This window comes from Parasteatoda tepidariorum, chromosome 1 (assembly GCF_043381705.1).
Source record: "Parasteatoda tepidariorum isolate YZ-2023 chromosome 1, CAS_Ptep_4.0, whole genome shotgun sequence".
Taxonomy (NCBI): Eukaryota; Metazoa; Arthropoda; class Arachnida; order Araneae; family Theridiidae; genus Parasteatoda; species Parasteatoda tepidariorum.
In genome coordinates, this window is record NC_092204.1 from 59,599,351 (window position 1) to 59,613,686 (window position 14,336).

At 29.5% G+C, this 14,336-nt stretch overlaps 1 protein-coding gene across 1 annotated transcript; it reads left to right on the forward strand.

Moving 5' to 3' along the window:
* The first annotated feature begins 51 nt into the window (after window positions 1-51).
* LOC107454178 (uncharacterized) lies at window positions 52-11,931 on the forward strand. Its single transcript, XM_016071271.4, has 4 exons — window positions 52-325; window positions 4,545-4,615; window positions 7,478-7,601; window positions 10,934-11,931. Exons 2-4 carry the CDS (start codon window positions 4,578-4,580, stop codon window positions 11,099-11,101), a joined length of 330 nt encoding a protein of 109 aa, XP_015926757.1. The 5' UTR covers window positions 52-325; window positions 4,545-4,577; the 3' UTR covers window positions 11,102-11,931.
* The last annotated feature ends 2,405 nt before the right edge of the window (window positions 11,932-14,336 follow it).

Consider the following 14,336-nt stretch of genomic DNA (forward strand, 5'->3'; position numbering starts at 1 on the left):
TATCTTATCATTTTCTAGTTTCTTCCGTAAGGTATTGTTTGAATTTTCCCTCTTATCACTCGAAAATTCCCTGTCTCTTTTCCCAACTGTAAATAAAACCATCTTTTATCTTTTTACAAATCCATTTACTCGATCTGGCTACCTACCAATATGCAGTGCAACGAAATGATTGTTGTTTTAGCTTCGCATAACCATCTTTAGAAAGAAAAAAAAAGAAAATTTTATTTGAAAAAGAAGAAAAAAAATTTCAGTGACTTCTTCGCGCAATCGGAAAGTATATTTGTTTCATTTTGTGGATAGTTATAATAAATTATTTGCCAAAATGGTAAGTGAAAGATTAATATTGTATGTATTTTTATAGTTAAAATTTTTAAATAATGATATTTATATAGTATACTTATAGACTTGGGCAAAATTTTCACACATTAAAAACAGCTCTTTAAGTATTTGGAACAAAACAATTTTTTTTTAAATTTATTATTATGAGCTGACCCAGGTTCGAATCCCAGCAACGGCTGGTCTATACGAATTCCGCATCCGACCACAATGCTGACGTAAAATATCTTCAGAGGTTGACGGATCATGGGTAGGCTAATTCTGAGAGGTTTTCGTGATTTTCCTCTCCATATGACGCAAATGCTGGTTAGTTCTATCAATAAGTCCTCCCCGAAGGTGAATTTCCCTTAATACTTGATCCAGGAATTTCCTTGCCTCCTGGATAGGGTTAAAAATTACAAGGTTACGGAGATGAACATTAGTAGTCATAAACTCAAAATTGGGTCGGCTGTTCAACGATGATTTTAAGGTAATTTTATTTATAAAGAATCTGCAGCATTTATTAAATAAATAGTCACAATTAATTAATCACATAATTTGAATCACAATTTTAATTCAATGCAATTACAAATTAGTTTACATAAGAAACAATGACTATTTGCTTGATTAAAAATTTCATTCGTTTCAAAAATATACAAATTGGAAATAGCAGTCGACATGTTTCAAGCGCTCAACAACAGGCTTCCATTTTCAAGACTTGCCATACGTGAATGCGAAGAAACAAACGTGGTTTAAAATAAAAACATAAAATTGACAACTAAAAGTAGAAAACTAAAGGTGAGAAATCAATTATTATTTCCATTTTTCGTTGGCAAATTTGCGTTTTTATTTCACATCACGTCTGTTTTCTCTAATTCACGTCTGGCAAGTCTTGAAAATGGGCACCTGTTATTGAGCACTTGAAACATATCGACTGTTATTTTTATCCAGTAACATCTTACCACTTTAGTTTCTTAGGATTATTTATTTAACATTACGTTTACTGTTTCGTTATGATAAACAAAAGTCAAAGTTAAATTTTTTTTTGTTCAAAATTAGTAATTTTTGCTGTTTTTCTAAAACAATAAAAGGAAGTAACAATATACGTTAGCATAAATGTTAATTGATGCTTATACTATTCTGGAAATGTTTTTTTCGCTATAATAACGTGACAGAAACGGAGTAAGAGATTTTTGACATTTGAGAAATGGAATATATAACATAGTCGAAGCTCTAGAAATCGATGAATTATTGATTTCCAATAGTATCGGATACATAGTTATACGCAAACTTTTGTTGACCTGTATATTCCATGATGCATTGATAAGGATTGGTATGATTCCGAAGATTTTTTATGTTATCGGCAGATCTTCGAATTTAAATACAAATTCAAACCATAAACAGTTATTTAGCTACGAGGAAAAAAAGCTCGAAGTGTCACTATAAGCAATTTGAGTGAATTAGCTTTAAAATGTATACGTTGATAACAGCGCTGTGCAACCGAGAAATCAAAATAAGCAACAAAAGATTCAAAATTGTGATTTTTATAAAGTTGGCGCTTTTGGATGATGATGGAAAAAAATCTTTTAAGAATCACTTTTTTGAAATTTTACTTTAGTGTAGATAGTATTAGCAAAAGAAAAAAAAACTTATCAAGCCCCTTTTCTAGAAATTTATCATGAAGCACTTACTTTTTTTTCACTAACACGAAATAATAAAAATTATGCATTTTACCTTGCTTCTTTATTTCTTGTCTGCAAGCTTCGAAAATTTATTAATTCCCACGATTCATTTAAACTGTTTGCGACACAGCGTTCAGACTCTTGGCGACTTGACTGCTGCCAAAAGAGACTCTTTTAAAATTATTCTCCTACTGGTTTATTGCCAAATGCACTTGGAACCTTCTTTCACTTAAGTACTCATAAATGGTAATTTTACAGCCTTTACCCTTATCAACAGAAATCCATTGAATTTTAAGAGCTAACGAATTAAATTATCACTTTAGAAGAATAACTTTTTTAGAAAATATTATTTTTTGGACCTTCTTCCACTAAGCCAAGCTTTAAAGAAAAGGAGGAAAAAAACAATAATTTAGAAGAAAAGTATGCCAGTCAAAAAATGATTCTCATAAGCAGACAGTTTAGGTCTTTGAACTTTAGTTTAGACCCCTGCTCTATATTTCTTTCGTAGTAAGATTAACATGAAGCTTATCAGTTTTTATTTGTTTGAAAAATATGTCAATTACATATCCTAAAATTTAAACAGACATATTTGATGCAGAGATAAATATATTGATTTACTATTTCGCAAGAACTCCAGTCTTCCTTGCAAAAGACATTCCATTGTTTTATTCTTTTATTTTCATATTATTAATATTTTTTTTACATATGAATATAAATACAAGATAGAAAAGAATAATAAAAATTACTCCCAAATTTTATAGCGCACAATGCGTCAAAAAATTTGATCTTTTCGTTCTATGACTCAATCTTAATGGCTCGAGGGAGTGACCTCAAATATGCTAATTAATAAGAACAGACGATATTTTAAGTTACGAAATCAGACACAAAAATGTATTTTCTCTGGATAAACATACCTTTTTTTTTTTTACGGATTCGGATTTCTGACCTTCAAAATATAGGGCAAAGCAACAATCTGGGAAATATGGTCCCCATAGTTTGGTCAGAAGAGCTGTCCAAAGTTTGGATCCCTTAATGTTAACTTTACTTTTTGTGTATTTCGCCATTACTTGAGTACTTTTTAATCGAATTTTTAAGAAAAATTGCTCACAATTATAAAGTTCATTTATCTAAAGATAACTCCATGCGGGAAAAAAAAAATTGTAAAAATTTTTTATCTTTATTATTTTATTAAATAATAAAGGAAGAAATTTTGAATTGTGAGGCAGACAATATTTTACGTCATTTTAAAGTACGTAATTTTACTTGGCAAAATGCAAAACTTGAATGAAATCGGTTGAATAGTTCCTGAGACATCGAAATTTGAATATCTGACTTTGTTGAAATTCAATTTCTCAGAAACTATTTGACCGATTTCACTTAAATTTTGTATTTTGCATGAAAATTACATACTATAAAATGATGCGAAAAATTTTATACCTTACAATTCCAAAATTTTTTTAACCGTTATTAAATAAAATAATAAGAAAAATATAAATAGTTTCTAAAAGTTATTTTTTGCATGGAATTATCTTTGGACAAACGAATTTTATAATTGTGTGCAAAAATTTTTCAATTCGCTTAAAAAGTTCTTGAGATATAGCGAATTAAAATTAGAGAATCTTAAGAAGTAAAATTATCAGTAAAGGGTACAATTTTTGAACTGCTCTCCTGACCATATTTCCCTGATTGCGGCAAACCCCTGTATATAGAGGAGGGGTTCATAAATCCGAAACCGTCAAGGAAAAAAGCATGTTTATTCAGAGAAAATACGTTTTAGTGTCTGATTTCCTAATACAATATCTGAATTCCTACAATATCGTCTGCACTAATTAATTAGCATATTTGGGGTCACCTCCTTGAGCCATTATGATCGAGTCCTAGAATGTGAAGATCCGATCATTAGATCAAAAGTTATTCAGGGTAATCTGTTTTTTTTTCCTTTCTTTTTTTTCTGGTCCAGTGTACAATCTAAAATACAATATCTATTATTTATCTTTTGTGTAGTGAAATTGCAAGAGGGAACTCGCCTGGAAATCCAACAAATTTAATATTATATTTTGTTTTTAAATTTAATAATTATTATTTTATTTTAAATAACTACAAATAATGCTTCTTGTGTGACGTATTGAATCTACCCGTACACAGAGTGTGACTTTAAATTTAGTGGTCTATATAACATTTTTTTTCTTCTTATTAATTTAATATTATAGAACAATGAAACTCATTTTTTTTAAGTTCACACCATATTTAATTTAAAGGATTTAAATAATGCATGAGTTATATTACTTTTTTTTTTAAATTTAAATGTTGTTAAAAATAAAAATCTTTGGCTATCTCTAGACACTGTTTTTGAACATTCAAATCAAAAATATTTTTTTTGAAATACTTAAAAAAAATATTTTGAAGTATTTTGATGCCTTTCAAATTACTACCCCTGATCCTATGTTGTTTCAAGTTATAAGGAAAAGAATTGGGTTTTTTTCAGGCTTTTGTCATGCAATATTGCTTCAGGGCTATTAACAAAAGACATTTTTTTTTTTTTACCAGGCTGTTTCGTGACAATGCGCCTGTATATGAAGAATGGCATCTTTCGGACAATCATCTCTCTACATTTTCATGTGAGTATTTTCCTTTTTAATCCATTAAAAGATAATTAGACATGTTGATACATGTTGATTAGACTTAATTTTTTGTGATATATTTTTTGTATGATTTTGCTATCATACAGATAATAGGTGTTCCTATAACAACTTTTTTATCATTTTATTATTTTTATCATTTTATTACTGGAATAATGCGATTATTTTTTATTCACAAAAAAGCATAACTGCGATTTTATTAAATGCACTTAAAAAAAATCCTGCAAATTTATTCTAAAATATTTTAAAAGTAAGTACGAAGTTTTTCCTCAATTTTTGACTTCTTGAAATAATTGCCAATGTTTGTTATGTTTTAATGAATTGGCAATTAAATTCCTGCGGGAAACTTTTTTAAAACATTTACTGCCTGTCGTTAAATATTTTTAATACAATGCTTTAGATAATTCGTAAGAGGATGATTGTTATACCGGAATTTATGTGTTTTTTCTTTTCTTTTTCTTATTCTTTTTATCATTAAAATGCAATATCAAATAAAAAAAAGAGGATTTTCGATGCATCCTTCGTTTTGCTTTTAGAAAGATTCAAAGGAACGTTAAATCAATGAGAACCCTAAGCTTGTTTCTTTGCAATGAGATGGTTCCATCTGGGGGTAATCAGAGACAATGATACATTACAAAAATTTATGTCACTACCTTCGGGAGCCCCCTCCCCCTTTTTTTAAATAACTAAAATTTTAATGGAACACAGATATTTTTAATTTAGGGTATAAATTCAGCTTCAATGAAATGGGCGGCCCGGTACCATTTGATCCGCTGCCCGAGGGTTGGGGAACACTGGCCTAGACTATCAAACCTACGCTACTACAATAGCCAATTTCTCAAATATATAAGGGTAGATTTGGTGTTCAATGGCTGGCACTTGTTCAAATGGTTCAGATCTTGTTCATAACCATAGATTTGTTACCAATATTTAAGTTTGTAAATAATAATAAAAATTTTTTTACTTTTTATGCCGCGATCGAGATACGTTTACGTTTTTTATTTAATAATAAATCTACAAAGGGCTAATAATTTTTTCTTACATTTTTTTTTGTAGTTGACTTTATTTAGGATTTTATCTTTTTATTCCAAAACTATTGCCAGTTGTCGAGTGACAAGGAAAAGGTAAAGGTGTTATTTTTATCTGACAGTAAAAATTGTAAATCAACGAAAACTGATAAAAGAAATTGACAAATTCACTATCTCATTATTTATCTCTTTCTCGAAACCAATCTAAAATTGTAGGATAAGGAAGTAGTTTCCATATTTCCAATAACTTGTGGAAAAAAATTATATTCCATTTTATTTCCCATAAAAAAAAAAGATATTTCACCTATTTCTTAATATAATTATTCATTTCTGTTTAATGTTCCTCTTTAATGTCCATATTTCTCTCTAATGTAATCATTACCTTGCCAGAGACGTTAAAATTATAACATCTTTAAGGAAACCAACAGTAGCCTTTACTGGGCCAAAGAGTTCCTATGAATAAGCAGGTGGCTATTTTAACTTTTAGTGAAGTATCACCCTAATCGAAGTCAGAAAAATGTTTAAAAATATTATAAGACTTTGTGACTCGAGAGTAAGATCAAAATTACACCGTTTCTTCCAGGCCAGGCAAATTTTTGGTGTGTGCGTACAAACATCAATCAAGAAGGAGCGAACTAGAATATTATCTTATTTAGATTTAATTATGCTTGGTATGTTTTCACTAAAGTGGAACGGAATTTTAGTGTTACAGGTTAAATTAGTTATTAGTGTTACAGGTATCATTAAACACTACAAAATGTTAATACTAAAACTGGGGTCTGTTTAAATCTGGCTTATTGTGAAGGCAACTAGCAACCGCTACGTCATATATGTTCTTAAATTTTGTTAATGCTACGTAAACAATCATTATTAAAATGGTTAAGTAAAATAACGCTAGTTAAACACAGCTTTATATATCACCAGTAACAATTAAAACACGATTAACATCTCACTGATATCCATTTTTTTTTTACTTTGAAAATTAAATGATAAGTAGAAAATTCGTATTTTCTGAATTAATAAATTCACTTGATCTCGAATTAATTTAAGGCAAGATTACTTATTTTAAACTTCACAAAGTATAGGAAACTATCAACAGAGAGATCATACTGTCAATAACTAAAATATAATGGGGGGTCGCCTAACAATAACAACCGTCCTCAATATGGTATAGAAGTAAAGATGGTTCAAAAAAAGACAAATCAGGGTCTCCCCCCCCCTAAAATTAAATTTGCGGCTAACTGTTCAGTATCCTCCTCATAGTAAGTGGTAAAACATTTTACGATCTCATGTGTCAGGTCTTGGCAAGTTGGGTGGGTAAGAAAATGGAGAAAGAAACTTCATTTAAACAAATTAGGCGTTGTTTCTGATATAGTTGTTATAGGTTATATTGAATTGAATGAGGCCAATCGCGAGGCGATCGGACTAATAGTTATGAGTTTTACGTAAAAAAGGGTAATTCGTACCTGCGCCCATTCACATGTCTAACATTGCTCACTAGACAAGTTAGAAATTGTTTCTCACATTTTTTATCCAACCTGAATTGAATAAAATACAACCAAAAGATAGTCGATTCCATAGATTCAAAATGAAGATAAAACAAAGGAAAATTACAGACATATGAAAGATGAGGAGGAAAGAAATATAACAAACAGCTGAAAAAAAAGAATAATTTTTTTTTTTTTTTTTGNAAAAACTGTTGCATTTATGTGTTATATATATATATATATATATATTAAATAATATCTTTTATTAATATCATATTTTTGCGTTCATATTTTGTGAAATCGCTCTCACATTTTCTATTTTACAGATCAGTTTTTGGAGGAAGTACTCTCTTACTTTTTCTTATCTGTTTTTGTTGCCAAAGAAAACTACAAAAAAGAACTTTAGCCATGGCGGATATTACGAGTATAGAGAGTCAACGAAGAAGACAGGTAATGAATGTTGCGTTCAAGGAATTTCATGTTTTAAATTTTCTCTAATCCAGGATTCAAGGTGAATTTTAAAGTAATAATTCTTTTCACTGCGTAGTTTGCTTGCTCATTCATCATTTCTGCAATCACGTCTCGCGCTAAAATGGTTGTGAAAAAATAAATACATTTTTATCTAAAACAATTCTTGGCAAGAAGCGTCAGCGTGAGATGAATTTATAATCTTTAAATCCTGTGGGAAAACAAAACGCTTCACTAAATAAAATTAAGAAGTTTTGAGACTTTATGATATCGCGCCATTTTTAATTTATTAAAGGGACCAAAAGTTAAAGGTCGGGCAGAATATTTAACGGCGGGAAAACGGGAAGTTCCCTGTTGATCGAAAAAAAAGTCTGGCTATAATATTTAACAAAGGCTACAGCATGAAATCAACACCCTTTTTATAAAATACGCATATAAGTTTAGCGAAAAAGAAAGAAAAAACATCACCAGGATTCTTAAAAATGACTGGCGATATCATGAGGAAAGCGAATTTAAGGTTTGCTACATTTGTTTCAAAAACCAAATGTTTTCCCGCTTCAAGCCCTAAAATTAGTGACAAAGTTCGTCAACAAATTGCTCTGCAGACCAGGAGATTCTAAAAACAATGTTTTTTGCTCGATACCAGACCATTTTAACTAAAAATATTTGCACAAGCTTTTACTAACTTTGTCGGGGCATAGCGTAACGGTGATGCGGCAAATGGTGGCTATTTTTAAAACATTGTTTTATATATTTTTTAGACATCACTGCTATCTGTTAAGCAAACTTTGTAACTCATTGTAAAACTAGGGGGAATTTATATACTGGTTTCTTAAGCAGAAAGTAACAAATCTTGAATTTTTAAATTTTTTTCGTTTTTCTCAGTTGATTTTTTGATCATTGGTAAAACACCAATAAGAACCTCAAAATTTTGCAAATTAAGCGAACTTTCTAAAGCGGATAAGAACTCCTTTGTGCCCTTCGGATAGTAGACAAATTTTTTATTGAAATTATTGCCTTAAGTACTTATTATAACAACTTAATATAAAACATATGGAAAATCATATAAATTATTAAGATATAGAGTGCATTGCATTAGCTAAAAAGTACATACAGAGTATATAGCATTTTCTAAATTTATAATTAAAGTATTTTTATTATGTAACTACGCTCTTATTAAATAGCTTTCATGTCTGCAAAGGTGTATTCTTACAATCAAAATTTATACCTCGTTTCGGCTAGCTATAAAATTTAAATCTTTAAACAAAAGTGCCTAATTTGAATACAAGTTAAGACTTGGCTTCCTAAAGCAGAATTTATCCATAATTAAAATTTTTACTATCTGAAGAGCTCAAATGTTCGATGGAGCTCTTTATGATGGCAAAGATCTACAGAGCAGATTTAAGCAATAGTTTTATTGGAATGCAAGTTTCAATCGTTTCCCGATCGATACGAATAGAATTATTGTCCTATTAACGACAATGAGAAATGAAGATCAAAATTTTTACCTCTTTCCAACTAGCTACTGTGCTTAAATTTTAACTGGCGGTCTGGGCAAAACAACTCAAGTTACAATTGTTTTCTGATCACGACAAGCAGAATTTATCACCATCAGTGGGAGTTTATCATCAATCAAAATTTTGACCACTGTCCGAATAGCCAAAATAATAAAATTTAGACTGAAGCTTTGAGCTTTATAACAATTACAGATTTAATCAAATTATTTTCTAACTGCTACAAGCAAAATTTATTGCCATTATAACCACTGATAATCTATCGTTAATTAAAATTCCGACTAACTAGAGAACTCAAATCACCGAAGGAGCTCTGTTTAGGATGGCACATATTTAAAAAGTAGATTTAGGCAATAGTTATTTAATAATACAAGTTTCAATCGTTTCCTGATCTCTAAAAACAGAATTACTGCCATATTATCGAAAATGAGAAATGTTAATTAAAATTTTGATCCCTTCCCGACTAGCTACAGAGCATACATTTTTAATGGAGCTCTGCGTAGAGCAATTGAAGTTTCAATTGTTTTCTGACCACTACAAGCAGAGTTTATCATCCTATTATTATCAATAGTAATTTATCACCAATCGATTTTGATCACTTTGAACAGCCAAAATACTAACATTTAGTTTGAAGCTCTGAGCTTTATGACATTTGAAGACTCAATAAAATAATTTTTTAACTGATATAGGCAAAATTTATTGCCATATCACCACAGAGAATTTATCGTCAATTAAACTTCCGATTCTAGAGAGCTCAAATCTCCACTGAAGATCTGTGCTAGTTGACAACAGAAGGTGCATTTCCTAACCACTACAAATAGAATTTATCGCTATGTTATAGATCGAGAAAGGGTAGAGGGCTTCAATCAAAATTTGTGAGCATTTTTTGACTAACTAGAGTGCTAAAATTCTCCACTAGATTTTCGTCTAACGACATTACAAATTTCAACTGTTGCCTAAACGCTGTAATGAAATTAATCGCAATTTTAATGCAAAATAGAATTACTGTTAATCGAAATTTCGGTCACTTTCAACTAGTTTCTCACATTTCACATGGAGTTCTGTGCATAATCACAATTGTTTTCGGAATGCTGTTATTAAAATCTATTGTAGATCAATTTTTGGCGTAAACGAAGCGGCAGAAAAAAATAAATAAACAAAAAAAAAGGTTTATTGAAATTACATACATTTGCTGACTTGTGTGCTCAATATAGGCTTATAAGTCATTGTCAAGTAGAAAATACAGATAGAACAATTCAGAGAAAGACATCAAAAAGAATACATCCAGGGTTACGGCGGGATTCGAACACAAAAATAGTGCGTGGAGTCCCTCGGCGCGGAAGAAGTTAAACTTCGTAACCTGCGACGTTAATTGTAGAAGAATCAGCAGTCGTAGAAGGATCACTAGTTCTATTCAACGACTCTTTTTCCTGCTCCCTAATAAATTATATGTGTATCAAAACAAACTAAAAAAATATTTATAGAAAAACAAAAGTTTTATGACTTTTATGTTAGTGAGAACCAAAACAATATGGAAATAAATGAGGGAAAACTGGATCCTACCACGTGATTTCCCGGCCAATAAAAATGTAGCGTTAAACGCTTCCTTGTTGGAAGTCGCATAAGAAGTATAACTTCAAAAACAAAAATTACATCTAAAAAAAATTATAATTCTATTTTTGTCTGACCTAAAACTAAAAGCGCAGGTCGTACCACTTATTTGGTAATAAATTTCTATAAACTAAATTCTTTTCAAGTCATTTTTATATTGATAGATTTTTATTACAATCTCTATTTTAGGGAGCAAGTCGAACCCAAAGACGTAGTGACTTAAATCAACTGATCACAGATGGAATAAAACCACCGCCTGATTATAACGATGTGCTAAAGAAGGACTCTTTGTGTGAAGCAGGTCTACCAACGTATGATGTGGCAATACAAGGACTGCGCTCTGATAATTATGTGTAATGCTTGCGATTGCCTAGTTTCAGATACAAATGCTTATTACTAATTCAAAAATACAGTAACAAATATGAGCCGGAAAAAAAATGCAATAATTAACCTTTAAAGAATACATAAAAATAAATTAAATTTTATTAAGGATGATTAAAAAATAAATATTGAAGCTATTTCTCCTGCTCAACAAATATTTGTCATTTTGAAATGGAAGAGGTGATATTTATGAAGTACACAGAAAATCTCTGCAGACAAAAGGTTTTATACAACTATCTCCCCCAGCAATTTTCAGAAATATTAAAGTTGTTAGTGGAAAAAAAGGTATTAAAGTGCCGTAGCGAATTGGCCCAGTCGCCAAATGAAAGGTGTCCACTCAGGAAAAAATGACCTTCGTATGGGTATAATTAGTAGAGTCATAAATGGGGCACATATCCTTTCTTTGGCACGTACCGCTTTCACGGCAAAACGAGGCAATAAGAAAAATAACGATGTGATATAGAAGAGGGTAAACATTTAAAAAATTCTTTAGTAATTTATAATACAATGAATTTTGTTACATCATGTTTTTTTCCCCTTTGTACCCTAACATGTAAAATATAAGACAGTGTTTTCAGAAAATAAATATATATATTTATCACCATTGCTTGCTTAGATATACAAATATTTTCAAAATTGTTAAACTCAGTCTTGCTTTTGTAACTAAGTTTTGATTAATGGCATTAAAATAAAATTCAAAAATTATTAAGGTATTTAAAAAATTAAAAAGTTGCGTGATATTGGTAGTTGATGTAAACTTTTGTAGCAGACTACTAATTTTAAATGAATAAAAAAAAACATGAAAAGATTTGTATGTTTCTTTTGTCACTTTTTGTTGGACGTGCTTGCTTTTGTTCAGTAAAAACAAAAATTAAGCTTGATATTGCAGAGGTTTTATTTTTATTCAAAAATACTTCAAGATATTTTGTAATTAATATTTTTAGACAAGTTTAAAGAACTAAGTTTAAAAACAATATTGGAAATTCATGAACGAAGCCCTTCCAATAAATGGATATTTTCCAATGAAGTCAAAAGATTATTACCAAGAGTAATTAGACTATTATTTACCTGTTCTTAAATAAAAGTTTTTTGCCAGTTACAACACAAATAAGTTTGTCTAATGATAAAAGACAAAGAAACATCCCTAAGCTATAACAAACTTTCTTAAATCAAATTATAAAATAATTAAACTTTAAAATCAGCTGGAGAAAATTTCCAATGAGAGACCTGAGCAATTAAAATTTAAAACTCAATTCTTAACCAAGAGAAAGACAGCAAATCTAAGGCTCACTTTCAAAATAAATTAATGGTTGATAAAAATAAAGGTTCCTAATTTAACAGGATTCATACTTGATTTCTGAAAGAAAGAAAAAATTTCACATTGTCTAAAACAGCGGTTCCTAAAAAAGGGATAAAGCGTCACAGGGATTCTGAAAGTTAATTTTTTTAAAAACCAGTTATGATTTTTAAAACCAGTGGGGTTTTCTTTTTATATCCAATCAACAATATAGTATTAATTTAAAATTTTGGTCATTTTTATGAAAATATTTAAATGAAATATCCAGAAAAATAGTATTTAAAAAGAAATTTATATTCAAATGGTATTGAATAAATTACGAAAAAAGATATAGTCATAAAAAATTGCATTAATACTTCCCCTCAAACTTTTCCATTAAGAATATAAAAAATAAATTATTAATGAAGAAATGTGTTTCTTTAATAACAATTCTCAACGTTTATGAAAATTCATTCAAAAGTTTATAATTCATTTCACCAAAAAACATAATTCAGCTTGTTTAATTTATTTTCAGCTTATGCATATACCAAAAAATAAATTCAGAGACAGACTATATGCAGCCTCAGGCCTATCAGATCAGTGAATTGTCAGACATAAATAAAATCTAAGTTTCAGACTATCATTGATAAAACAATAAAAAATTAATACAGTTAGTAATAATTAATAGTAGTGTTTCTCTGGTTTGGTTTACAGTTTAAATAAAGTTCATTAAATCAGGGTTCTGCCAAAAGGTCGATCATTTAGGATTTCATAACATGAATGAATTGGAAACCACTGGTCTAAAAAATAATAAAGTAGCAAAGCTACTATAGTTCCTACTTTCATAGTGCTAAACACAAAAAAACAGTAGCGAATACTTAACATATTACTTTAAACATTAGTTAAGTATAAAAGTAGTTTAAATTAAGATAATTTTTCTAAGCTGATTGGTGTAGATATTACAATGCCATTGTGGCAGAATGGTACTAAGAATTATGCCTGATACTCTAGAGCAGCAATTTTTTCATAAAGCTTGGCTTCAGTCGTTTGTCTCATTGTTTTCTGGAAATTGAAATCACAAGTGCAATTGGATTTACCCACGATAATTATTTTCGTAAATTAGGAAGATGGCAGCTACTTTTAAAGGTTCATGATGACAGTTTTGAACTACCCAGAGAGTACTTATTTTAGTGTGATCGAGAAATATGAAAGCAGGAATTTTTTAGTAGTGTAGTACATTTTGAGAGTTAAAAAGTTGCCTCTAATTTGAATTGCTATAAATGCAAAAAATAAATAAATCTAACCTGAATAAATTTTGATTTAATGATTGGATTTTCATGTACTAGTTCTCAATCTTAATGGTTTCAAGGGATCACTTCAAATATGGTAATCAGTAAGTGCAAACCACATTTTAAGTTATGAAATCAGACACAAAAGCATATCTTCTCTGAATAAATATACCCTTTTCTCGACGGATTGATTCTAAACCCCAAAATTATTGGGGATAGTCGCAATCTGGGAAATAGTTTTGTCAGTTGATCGGTCAAAAGTTTTACCTCATAATGCTAAGTTTACTGTTTGTGCATTTCGCCATGTCCCTAAAAAATTTTTTTAAGCGAATAGAACATTTTTTGTACTCAATTATAAAATTTGTTTATCCAAAGATAAAACAATGCAAAAAATAATTCTAATAATCATTACAAACTTTTACTAAATTTTAAAGAATGTAATTTTACATGAGAATTTAACTGAAAAATTGAAATTTAAAAAGTCAGATATCTAAAATCATTTTTCTAAGAAACTATTCAACCAATTTTGCCTGAAATCAAAGTAAAAATTTGTATACTTCTTAATTCAAAAATTTTCAACGATTATTAAAGAAATTAATAAGCAATTACTATAAAATTTATTAATAAAATATTTAGAATAACAACC